Source organism: Amyelois transitella, chromosome 8 (assembly GCF_032362555.1).
Source record: "Amyelois transitella isolate CPQ chromosome 8, ilAmyTran1.1, whole genome shotgun sequence".
Classification (NCBI taxonomy): Eukaryota; Metazoa; Arthropoda; class Insecta; order Lepidoptera; family Pyralidae; genus Amyelois; species Amyelois transitella.
In genome coordinates, this window is record NC_083511.1 from 1,986,930 (window position 1) to 2,000,328 (window position 13,399).

General features: G+C 33.9%; 1 protein-coding gene across 3 annotated transcripts; it reads left to right on the forward strand.

The window, feature by feature from the left end:
- The first annotated feature begins 11 nt into the window (after positions 1-11).
- Positions 12-8,458, forward strand: LOC106137332 (uncharacterized). Of its 3 annotated transcripts, XM_060945496.1 has the most exons (13): positions 12-185; positions 395-603; positions 952-1,097; positions 1,425-1,551; positions 1,885-2,097; positions 2,475-2,711; positions 2,818-3,003; positions 3,093-3,611; positions 3,686-3,781; positions 3,900-4,046; positions 4,208-4,432; positions 4,527-4,554; positions 5,948-8,458. In XM_060945496.1, exons 2-13 carry the CDS (start codon positions 415-417, stop codon positions 8,395-8,397), a joined length of 4,563 nt encoding a protein of 1,520 aa, XP_060801479.1. In that variant the 5' UTR covers positions 12-185; positions 395-414; the 3' UTR covers positions 8,398-8,458. The 3 variants fall into 3 exon arrangements, with proteins under 3 accessions (XP_060801479.1, XP_060801480.1, XP_060801482.1); XM_060945497.1 differs by lacking the exon at positions 3,686-3,781; XM_060945499.1 differs by lacking the exon at positions 12-185 and having other exon boundaries at positions 474-603; positions 952-1,089.
- The last annotated feature ends 4,941 nt before the right edge of the window (positions 8,459-13,399 follow it).

Genomic DNA, 13,399 nt, shown 5'->3' on the forward strand with positions numbered 1-13,399 from the left:
TCCATTACACTTTAGTCAAACGTTACAAATACTTGAAAAAATAATTACGATCCTAAAGTAAGAGGAATCCTTGAAAATGTACTTTGTTATAACCTGCCAACACTTTCAATTGCAGAGAAGAAGATAAGTAGTTCTTCAGCCTATTTCGGGGGTTTCTGTATGCTGTAAATCCTGGATATCATAAAGTACTGGCTGCTTGTTCTTTTTGATGTGCTTTACTTCTTTTCTCAACATGAAAATATCAAATAAAATTTTTCGTGATTATTGTTACTTTTTGCAAAATTATGTCAAAATTCTAGCGTTACAAATAAATAAATTTACTGCGTTCCTGCAGACCATGACTAAAAGATTTATGAGAAAGATAAACTATACCTAAGCAAACTATTTTATATAGGTACTTTAATTTTCATAAAAATGCCTGATATACCCGAATGTTTGGAAAGGCGTTACCAAGCGCTGGACAGTCTAATTGAAGAGTTGTCTGCCAGAAGATTGGCTCGGGAGTCTGATGCCAGCTGCTCGAAGCAAAACGAGAATGCAGCTATCAAACTTATGTGTGAATTCTGGGATATTCTCAAGGATGATCCAGATTGTAATTTGAAGGTATGGCTGAAAAAAGTCTTAGGTACATATCTATTTAACTGCTCTCTCATTCTATATTTCTGCTTAACTGTGGGAGACGAATTGAAAGATAGGTTACATGCCAGCAATTTGTAAGTTTTTTTTTATACAGGGTATTTTTTTCAGTCAGGTTTACCTATTTGCAGTTTTAGCGACATATCTATGCAACAAGAAATCAGCCAATTACAGCGAAGTAAAAGCAAAGATTCAAAATGGCGGTGGTATGATTCCCCAGATTTTATACCTAGCCTAAACATTGCTCCCACTGCACCCCAGACAATGCCTTAAATTTTTAAACCAATTTTCCTCAACTTGTATTGTTTTCACCAGAAAGAAGTAGAAGAACGGATGGGTCTGCAGGGACCGTCTCCTAAACATAGTTCGTTTGGACCCCACAGAGTAACCTGCTACATGTCGGATAGAATGGACAAGAACGAAAATGATAGGAAAAAGGAAGCGTTGGAGAATGTGAGGGAGTAAGGACTGATCTTTATAAAATTACTGGCTCTAAGCATAAGATTGGGGCTCGACTGAAGGCTTGCTTTTATCAGATCTCCTATTTTTTATTTCACCATTTCTTTTCCTAACAGGAGGTTAATGAAAATCTAGCAAATCCATTTCATCATCGAACTGGCCATTTTCATTCGTAACATGGTCATAATCATCAGTCATCGAAGCGGTATTTTTTTTTCTTCTTTTTATACAACCATTTCCTTTCGCATGGTTGCAATAAAAGTAGCTCGTGTTGGTAAACATCATAAACTCAAAAACTTTACCCTGGTTGATAAATATTTGCTCATTAGTGGATGCTGTAAGCAGTCACAGGAGTCAAAGCCACGGCAAAAGGAGGGATGCTGTTCATCCAGGTCATTGTCGAAGAATAACAGTGACGTGTTGCCACTCAGCAAAGTACTGTGCAGTTTGAAGGATGTAAGTTTAGTCATTTACGTCTAGAGATCTAAATACTTATATATTACGTGTTGACTCTGACAAATCATGTTATTTTGCAACAACTAGTTGTAAAATGGGGGTTTACGTAGGTATCTCTAATTTCACTTTTTCAACGTACAATTTCAAATGACTCTGTGGAGACGCGCAAAATTTTCTTTTTGCTCTTTCTAGATTTTTATTCATTACACATCTTACAATACTCTTACTTACTGCAATTACTAATTACTTACTTTCAAAAGTAACATTACTTTTGCGAGGTTGTAGAATGTATTCAAATTTGGATGTATTATTTTCGTATCTGTCTGTTAAAAGGCTGCATCGTTTGATAAAAAATGCAATGAAAGGGTAAGCGATTTGATGGCAGCTCAGAAGCGATTGCAAGAGCAAATCCAGCATTTGGAGCATAGAGAGAAGGAAGGCACCAAGCTGCTAAAGCAGGCTGATTGTATGTGGGCTTGTATGGAGGAGTCTTATAAAAAGAAAGTGGCGGAATCTCTAGACCGCCAGAAGAAACTCATGAAAGACGTACGTATTCATTTTTAACATAAATTATTAGAATAAATTAATTATCGGCCTTGGTGGCGCAACGGTAGGGCGCATGTCTGTGACACCGGAGGTCCCGGGTTGAAATCCCGGCCAGGGATGAGAAACAAACTTTCATTGACTGTCCTGGGTCTTGGATGTTTATCTATATAAGTATTTATTATATAATAAAGTATCGTTGAGTTAGTATCTCCTAACACAAGTCTCGAACTTACTTCGAGGTTTACTCAATCTGTGTGATAATTCACACATTACACAGTATATACATATATTTATTTGTGATAAAATCTTGATAAATCGTAAATTAAAACAAGATTTACCTATAGTATGATTTCATGATAGAGTTAAAATTATTTCAGCTGAAATTAGCAGAAGCTGAAGTAGCTAAATGGCGTAAAAGTAAAAAAGAGTTGGAATTCCAATTGAATAATGTTAATAAATGTAAACAAGAAATTACGGAAAATACTCATCAGAAGAAAAACGATATCAAAAACATGAAGACAGAAATAGCAGATTTTAAGAAACGTATTGAAAATGGCGCTAAAGACAAAGATGCGGCACATAAATCGTTAAGTACCAAGAAACAAGCTTCAGATGTAAGTACTAATAAAATGATGTGGATTTATCCTAAAAACCATGATTCCGTCTATATTAGTAAATTTAAATGAACTTATGACTAAAAATATTTTTATTTATTTACAGAAAATTGTAGCTGGTATAAATAATGAAATAATGAATGCACAAAAGACATTATCTGAAGAAAAGAATCACAAATATCAAAAAGAATTAGAAGGAAATAATTACATAAAAGAAGCCAGAGAAGACTTGCAGAAAATATGCCGAGTGTTGCTACAAAAGAAATTAGAGAATGAAGATTTAAAAGCAGAGGTAAGAAAACTTCCAGCTTCTCTTTCTTAAAAAAATAAAATTATAAAATTATTGAGTTAATCATTTGAGTCTTATTTATGATATTGCAGAAAGAAGCTTTACTTCTTGAAATTGAAATGTTACGCCAAACTTGTGACCAGTGTCAAGATAAATGTAAAAAGAAACAAGTCAATATCAACGATGAAATACTAAAAGTGGAGAAAGAGATTGCAAATTTCAAAGTGAGGTGTATAAGATGCCATGAATGTGTTGACACATCGGATGTCAGAAAATTCTGTACTGATTGTCCTCGTTGTCTTGAAGAAAGGGATTGCATCATAGAAGGCGAACAGTGCAGTGCAGATCCTACGAATGTATGCGTCTGTATGTCTGTAAAACAGAAATTTATGGACAATGTTTTTGAAAACATGTATACGGTATTGGAAAGACAAGTTAAGACATGTCAGGGTAAGAGTTTGGCAGAAACAGTAATGCAGTGTCTGAGAAAGAGTAGAAATGGTAAGATAGATGACGAAACTAGGAAAATTCTCCAAGAATTTATTTTAACTGTGGTCAAGAAGAATTTGAATTTAACAATTATTGGTGGCGCTGTGAAAACGAGATGTGAGGTAAGTTGTTAATTTGTATTGGTTAATTATTTTAAATTAAATTCAGTTTCACTAAAAGGTAATTATTTATTTAGATGGAACCGGAAACCTACAAACAATTATTGCTTTGTTTGAAACAAGTTAAAGTGTCACGCCCGCCGAAAGTCGATAAAGGAACCATTGCCAAAAAGGTATAATCTCTTACAACATTTATTGTGATACATTACATTAATATAAATAAAACAATCCTTTTATAAATAGAGTTTAAGGTTTTAATAAATACTAACAAATAAAATACAAAAATTGTAGGATCCTTGCACTCGATGGGGTGGTGCAAGTGAATGTAACTGTCCAGGAGGTCCCAAGGTATGTGTGTGTACTAAGAAAGCACCACCACCTCCTAAAGACCCTACACCTTGTCCAGAAGATCCTGAAGATAAAGAAGATAATGCAAAAGTAAGATTTTATTTCCTTAAACTTTAATTTAGTTAATAAGAAATTTGATACTACCAATACTCCGCATGTTGTGATCACAAAAGCAGTACTCAATCATGAATAAGCGCCTTATAGTATCAACTATATTAGATGAGATTCTAAACCTATTGTTAATGTTTCAGAGAGAAAAAATAATATGCCCACACAAACAGAATGTAACATGTGGTACTGATTGTGCAATGCGTGGTGTGGATAGCTTAGTTGGAACAGAAGTAGCACCATGGACACCAGAACCCTGTCGGGAAAAATCATGCCCCTTCTCGAAGAACATGAGAGCTGCGCAATGTGTTCTTGGTCCTGAAAGACTCTCAGATCTGGGAAAAGTTAGACCATTTCTTTCAAAATCAGTGAGTTATTAAGATGTTATTACTATAAAATCCTATCGTTATAATATATCATATCAATACAGGTTAAAATAACTTAATTTCTTTTGTCTTTTAGGATTTCCAGGAAAATGCTTTAGGAATAGGTAAGTGGTATAAAGAAACTTAGTTAAACGTGAGAGTACAACAATTCTTCAATCAATTCTTATTGTAATAAATTATTTTTGATTAAGTTCAAACAAATACAGAGACAATTTTAATCATTTTAGATATAGAGAGTCATCCGCGTGATCGCATAATTGAAGAAGTCATGGGAAGATATACAGAAGTTATGCCAATCGAAAAAGTAAGTTATACTATTATGAGTGACGAATCCTTCTTAAAAACGTCTCATTAGATTTGCGTTTTTGTATTATTGTAATCTGTTATAAATATGTAATAAAAAGTTTGAAAAACAACATGGTGGTTTTCATTTTGTAGTTTGTGCAAACCACCATGTTGAAGTATAATCTTCTACATGTAAAATTTGGTCTTAGGTCACATTCGAGAAGAAACGGGACAGTAGTAGCAATTATACTAGTTTAAATATTTCTGAAAAAGTAGAGTTCGCGTTAATATCCAACGAAACGTCTGCTAAATGTAATGAAGAAAAGGATATCAAGACTAAAGATTATTCAAGCAATATTCATTTTAAAAAGTGTAAATCAAATAAATGTTCTGGCAATTCTGAAGTTCTTTTTGGGCGGATAGTACGTAAAGATGTTAATCAAATAGTCAAAGATATCATTACAGTTGACGTAAGAGCTAACAATCATTCGTCCAGTATCGAGTTGATGACATTGAAATCTATATTGAAGCTTTTGGTTTCTCATAATGAAAGCAACATTACAATCAATGAAAGTGAAATCAACTCTGTTTACTTCTATGATGTGTATTGAGTAAATGCCAAGATATGCTACAAAACAAAAAATACGAACTTCACAACAAAATGAAAAGTAAATCTCCAATGAGCATAAAACATTACATATTGTGCAAAATGGAGTAAAATATGATGCTGTTATGAAGTCTATTATGAAAAGTAGTAAATCTTTGAATGAATGATCAATGATACATCTTTATCAGAATTGCCACAAGTTTTTGGTTATCATAAGCGATATATCTATTTTAAACTATTCCTTAATTTTATTCAAGTGTGATAGTAAGCCCGTACGTGTAAGTACCTACTTAAGTAAATCAAATATAGTTTAACGATGCGTGTGTGCGAATTTATAATTTATACCATGCTTGGCAAAGCACTTTATTGTTGCGATAGATAGTGATTTTTGTCAAAGTGTATAAATCACTATCTATCGCAACAATAATAATCGCAACAATAATAAGTAAATATTCTATACCTATTTATCATAGTATATCAAAAATACTTAAATTAAAGTGATTAATCAGAAATATATTATAATTGTATTGTACTCTCACGTATTTTTATGTATAAAACTTTCCACTTAGTTCAGTTATAAGTACAGTTTGTTAATAATATTGCAGAAATTACACAAACTGAAGCAGTTAGAATCAAAAATAAATCAGAAGCATCTACTATAACTTGTAAAAATGTTTGCCAAGGAATTGGAACCAAACGAGATTTAATTAAAAAGGAAGGTTTAAAATTAATCTCCGTTAGATCCGAAAAAACGACAAAAGAAAAGGATGTTTTACTGAAAAAGATATATGAAACAGATGATAGTAAAACTAACAGTTGTTCTTGTGAAACAACAAGTCCGTTAGCGACATGGAAAATTTCAATCGTAAACGAGAACGGGGATATTGTGGATTACTGTACTGAATTAGTATCGACATCGACTGGGGAGCTAGGGATAGAACTGGATGATAACTTTTTTCATTTAATAGAAAGAAAAATTAGTAAAAACCCAAAAAGTTCTGAAGGAGTTTTAGTAAAAGATAAAGCAGGATATTATACGTTAGACTTTAATCCTAAAAACATATCAGATAATGACTTAAAAATAAAAATCAAAAGGACTCCTATGGGTTCAATGTCACTAGTTGTAAATAAAAACTTTATTGAACATATCAAATCACATGGATTTAAACCGGATGGAAATAGGTCTATTGAGGTACTAAATAAAAAAAATATAATTTTAAATAAAAACGAAACCCCAGCCGAATTGCAAAGCAAAGAGAAAAGTAAATCAGAAAACGACATTATGAAACGTCTAGAACATATTTGTGCAGAAAGAATAAATGGTATAACTTTAAAAATTGTTGGGAATAATGGAAATTTTGAATACGTAAATGCAAAGATTTTAAGAACTCCTTCTAACAGAATCGCTATAGAGGTGGATAAAATAAAAATAATAGAGGAAAATCTTAATGAAGAAAATATTGGCTCACTTCATTTATCTCATTCGGAGACATTTTTACTCGACTTTACTAAAGCTAATGCTGATAAGCCTCAAAATATTCTAATAAAAGAAAGTTCTAATAATATTCAGTTGATAATTAAAGATAAATTAATGGCAAATAAACCCCACGTAAATGGTTTAAACGATTACTTTAAGATTAAGGTAAAAGGAGCAAATAATGATATAATTAGTCCTCCGGCAGTCTTGAGTTTGACAAAATCTGAAAATTATTTAGTTATTGTTGATAAAGAATTTGAGCGAAAGTACAAAGAAACACTTAAAGATATCACTCAAGATAATATTTTAGGATCAGGGAAATTGTCGAAAACACCATCCGGTCACTACATTATAAACCTTAATGATGAAGATGAAAAATATTGTAATGCATACTTAGTAAAGTCATTCTCAGGAAACATTAAAATAGTTGTCAGTGGTCCAGCCTTTGACTCAATAAAACGTTCATCATCTAGAAATGATTCTATTTCTTCTGCAAAACTACTAGAGTTGTTAAAAAAACATCCAAGAAATCACAAAAAATTTAATAAAAATCAAAATCAAGGAAAATTTTCACAAATTAGATCAAATAGTGAATCTTCTATATTTAATAAATCTAGAATAGAAAACCATGAAAGTTTTGTTATGGAGTCAGGATCATTAAAGAAAACAAGTTCTGGCCGGCTCTCCGTGGTATTAAGCAAAGAATCAAAGAAAACATTTATAAATAGCCTAGGGACTTACATAAAGAGAAACTCAAATAGTTTGATACCTATTAAAAGAACGGAGTCCGGTGGAATCACTATAATATTAAACGGACAAGATAATCACAAAGGTCAATACGGATCTCTAAAAATAAGTCCATCAGGAAATATTTATGTGGTCATAGATGATAAAAACAAGGTAAATAATACGAAAACAAAATTAGTAGAAACAGTTTCATCAGGGCCTGTCATAGAAACCGTTCAAAATCCTTCTAATAAAGCAGTGTCGACAACATGCCAAGCTAATCCCTTTGATGACTGTTGTAATTTTTCCAAATGTATTTGTGGGGAACTGCAAAATATGAAGAGCGACTGGTATACCACAGATGTGGTCACTGATAATGTAAGTTGCCTAGTTAATGTGAACAAACAAGAGGAAGGTACGGTTTGTAAGATGGATAACTGTTTAAATAAAAGAGTGGATTTTGATGCGAATGTAAAAGAAAATTGTAGTGATAAATCAATGCCTCATTTAATTATTAAACCTTGTGACGATTGTTATAAGCGACGCAAGTTTAACAATATTGTTAATAGTAATCAAAGAAGTAAACAATGTTTTTATGTTATTGATTATGAATGTCCATTCCATAAGGATAGGTATAATACAGTATCTAATGAGTTGCTTGAAATATCAGGATTGTGCAATAAGAATGTGGATTTAGTTCCATCACTGGAAACAATTGAAACTCAAAAGTTGACTGAAATAGTATCTTGGGTAGCAGTTGACGACAATACAACAAAAAAGCCTGAATTCGATTATTTAGATGCAATGCCACCACAGTTGCCTTCCTTTTTGAGAGATTTTTCTATTTCCTAAATCTGTTTGTCATGATCGCGTGTACCATATTTAAAAAATATACGTCAATTGTTTACTATGATAATAGCCATGAATATATCTTTTGATTAAACGATTTTGTTTCATTGTTTGTAGATTTTGTTTTTAGTATAGTAAGTTTTTACTTCAAAGTTAGAAGGTTTAAGGTATTCCCTCGTATAATGTTAAGTTGAATCAAATCACACAGATTGAGAGAATGTGAGTAGGTACCATCAAAAAGTCTCCATAATCTTCTTGCAAAAAAATTTTATTACAACTTTTTACGGTTGACTTCTTAAATGATCAATTGTATAATTATTATTGGTTTATGGAATCAGATATTTGTACGCCGGTAGGAGCCAGCAAGGAGGTAAAACAAAATGATACACCATTGAAACCTGTTTTCCATTAAAAATAATTTATTGATCAAGCCCAAAAACAATATTCTAAGTACTAGTAAGTAGTCTTAACTGTGCAGAGAACGACGTGTTGCAAAATGAAGACACCTAATTGGTAAAGTCACAATCTAATAGCTTTTATGCTCTGGCTATGATGAAAAAAAAACACATTCTGTGCCATTTCTCTTGCTGATTTTATAAGCCAATCTCGAATCAATCAAAAAGTATTGGAGGGACGTCCTCGGGGCGCTTTGGGGAGGGTGCAACTGGGAACAAACAAAGATGTGAGTGTGTGTAAAGAATGGTTAAGTATATAAGTAATGCAGTTATAAAAACAATGATTTAAACAATTTATGAATAAGAAATGCCGTGTGGTCCCGGCACAAATAGAAAAAAGAATAGGACCACTCCATCTCTTTCCCATGGATGTCGTAAAAGGCGACTAAGGGGTAGGCTTATAAACTTGGGATTCTTCTTTTAGGCGATGGGCTAGCAACCTGTCACTATTTGAATCTCAATTCTATCTTAAAGCCAAACAGCTGAACGTGGCCTATTAGTCTTTACAAAACTGTTGGCTCTGTCTACCCCGCAAGGGATATAGACGTGATCATATGTATGTATGTATGTATGAATAAGAAAGAGTTGTATTTTTCTTTTCTCGTAAGTAATAAAATAAATGTGTTTGTAAAACACAAGTCACGCTACACTAGTATAGAGAAAACAACGTTGTTGTCCACACAACTTTGTTATGACAAGTGTAATATTTCCAGCAAGCGTCGCAGGTTGGTAATAATGGCTGCCCGTTTTACGATAGTCGCAAACAAGTTCGTTCTGCACGATATATGGCTAAAGCTATTTACTGGGGCGATCAAAGCTGAAGTACTCCGGTGAATTTGATGTCCTTTAAGTGCTTACACCGTTCTGGGGGAAGGTCAGGTCAACATACATACATAGTCACGTCTTTGTCCCTTGCGGGTTAGATAGAGCCAACAGTCTTGAAAAGACTGAAAGGCCACGTTCAGCTGTATGGCTTTAAAATGGAATTGAGATTCTGATAGTGACAAATTGCTAGCCCATCGCCTATAAGAGGAATCGCAAGTTTGTATGCCAATCCCTTAGTCGCCTTTTACGACATCCATGGTAAAGAGATGGAGTGGTCCTATTCTTTTATATATTGGTGTAAATACTTCATTTGTTTTCTAAAAAAAATGGAAAGTTAAATATAATATTTCCATATAATTTTGTATGGCAATGAATTTTCAAACATTTGGTAATAATATTTTGAATCTCATATGCACCACACATGTCAAAAACTCATTTTTATTCACAAGAGTCCACGGCGCACCGAAATGTGGCGCCCTGATGTCTCCCAGGATGCCTTATTTTTGGCTAATGGCACAAGTTTCGCGTCGTAACTCACCCGCAATTTTATTCAATTTTAAATGATGAGGCTAAATGTTTTGTGCCTTGGTATTTTGGATAATATTTCAATTTACGAGTAACATTTAGTTTTACGGCGCCATGGTGGAATTGAGATTCAAATAGTGACAGATTGCTAGCCATCGTCTACAGGAGGAATCCCATGCCTAACCCTTAGTCGCCTTTTACGATATCCATGGGAAAGACCAAGCTGAACGCTTTCAGTCTATTAGAGACTTTTGGCTCTGTCTTCACTATAAGGAATATAGACGTGATTATATGTATGTAAGTTGTTCTGGTTGTTGGTTGTGATATGTAGGTATACTCTAAATCGTCTCTTACGACATCTACGTTTTACGACATTTGATAGGCCACGTTCAGCTGATGGGCTTAATGATAGATATGAACCAGATCAACATATATACATATAGTCACGTCTATATCCCAACAGGGTAGACAGAGCCAACAGCCTTGAAGAGACCGAAAAGCCACATTCAGCTTTTTGGCTTGATGACAGAATTGAGATTCAAATAGTAACTGGTTGCTAGCCCATCGCCTAAAAAAGAATCCCAAGATTGTAAGCCTATCCCTTAGTCGCCTTTTTATTTCTTCGCATAACGTCTATATGGCAAGTATGAAGTTCCATTTTTCCTTATATTCGAAAGAAAATATTCCTATGGCAAAACGTCTTTTCTATTCCCATGGAAACTTACGTTCCATACCTAATCTTATCACACGTTCCCTCCTTTGAAAAACAATATTTTTTCATTTCCTCTCATATCGCGTTTCTAATTCTATCTATGAACGTATCTGACCCCTTTTCACTTTCAAGCTATATTTAGTTGTTGAGTTTTCGAAACCGTTGTCATACCCTATTTGCTAGGTACTCATATTGTATAAAGTTTATCTTTGTGCGCGGCGAGAAATTATAACTGTAAGTTCTTACTTTTCAGTTGACAGACTTTGGCACTTAAAGTGTAGTATTGATATGAAAAAAGGTAAGATTTTGGAAATAATTTAAATCTTATCAACATTTCTGCTTTGTTAAATTGATGAAGAAAAGACTTTTTTAGATACAAAAACCTTTTATGTAAATAACTTATTTCAATCCGCACGCAAACGAAGTTACGGGCACAGGTAGTTGATAAATAGAAGTGACATTTTTGTAAATTTACTATTGGTTGGAACAAAGAGGTGGAGGTAGAACCCTATCGAATACATTTCAATATTTTTATCTCGCCAACTATCTCCGGTATGGTCTAGTGGCTAGGATACCTGGCTCTCACCCAGGAGGCTCGGGTTCGATAATAAGTGATAGGTATTTTATGTTTTTGCATAAAATACCTATCACTTATTTTATGGTAGGTGTGTACATTTTAGAACTGCATTACCAAGGCTTAAGGCTTATACATTTGGGATTCTTCTTATAGGCGATGGGCTAGCAACCTATTTGAATCTCATTGCTATCATTAGGGCTAACAGCTGAAATAAATCACGTATATATCCATTGCGGGGTGGACAGAGCCACCAGTCTTGAAGACTCATAGGCCACGTAATTTTTTTTTAAAAGGTAAAACTGAAATGTAATTTTTGTGTTTAATACCTAGTTTTTGGTAGGCACGACTAAGCAGATATACAAGGAGAGTGTGGAGGGAAAGGTCGGAGTGGGAAGACCTAGACGAACGTATCTTGATCAAATTAAGGACGTCCTGGTAAAGGGTCAGGTCAAAAGTACCCGAAACCGCCGAGCTTGCATGAAGAGAGTTATGAATGTGGATGAAGCGAAGGAAATATGCAGAGATCGTGGCAAGTGGAAAGAGGTAGTCTCTGCCTACTCCTCCGGGAAAGTGATTTTATGTATGTATGTATGTACGACTTATCGTGCAAAATTAAAACATCACGGTCCATAGCATTCAAGAATAAACATCTTTCGCGTAACTTAATCCGCGGAGGGGCGTCCGCAATTTTTCGCCTCCGTACCAAGGGACGTTTTAGGGTTCCGCAATCATAAGCGCCTTTAGAAGTGTCAATAAAATGTATGTACAACATTATTTAAATAAAGTCACGTCTATATCCCTTGCGGCGTAGACAGTCCCAAGTACATACATACATATGTATGATCACGTCTTTATCCCTTACGGGGTAGACAGAACCAACAGTCTTGAAAAGACTGATAGGCCACGTTCAGTTGTTTGGCTTAATGATAGAATTGAGAGTCCCAAGTATAGGATTGAAAACTTAGGACAATAATAAATCCAATATATGGGGGTTATTAACAATTTTTTCAAATCTTTTTTTCCTTCCTCTCTCTCTTTAATTTAAGCAAAAGTATAGAGAGACACTGTTATGCCTTGTTCTTAATAAATATATTATATCAAAATCATTAAGTCATACAGCCGAACATGGTTATTCAGTCATTTCAAGATTGATTTTAAGAGATGTGGTTACTATGTATGTAATCAATTTCTATATTTCTCAATCTCAATCTCTTATACAAAAATCATATTTTATTTTTTCAGTGACGTTTACTAATAATGGTGTTTCCACCATTTTATTTTTATCTGACGTTAACAGAAGTTACAAACAAGAAGAGAAGGGAAGGGATGAGCTCTTCTTTTTCTGTATCTTTTGTCCTCAGGGATACAAAGACAGAGAAGGAAATACATTACGCTTTGTCAACATTTGTATTTAGACCTACTGGTCTGCTTCTTAGAGTTCATTCTAGCAGCCGCGTTTAGTTCGTTTTTAAATTCCGACTCGCGCTTTACCTTTCATCTTTTTTCAACCCTCCAGCGGTCACAATTGATTGATTTATGACCAGCCGGATCTAGTTTTAGATGTTTCGGGGAAGCAGGACCCTGGTACAGGAATTATCGGTATTCAGAAAATTGTGTTATGGGATAATCATGTTTTTTTTTGTAGTTATCGTCTTTTGTTTTTTTTTTCTACTTCCTTTTTTTAGGGCAACTTTCTGTCAAAATCTTTCAAGCCAGTTTGTTATAAAAAAAATAACAGTGCGAAGTGCTTCTCACACATACCTACAAAATTTTCATACGAGTATCATATTATTATGGGATATTTCTTTTGGATAATGTAGCTAGCAGCCTGTCAGCTAAACCTGACTTCTGGCTCTGTCATCTAAGTAAGGTTATATGTGTGTTTGTATCCAAAAGTGAGAGCAATTTTCC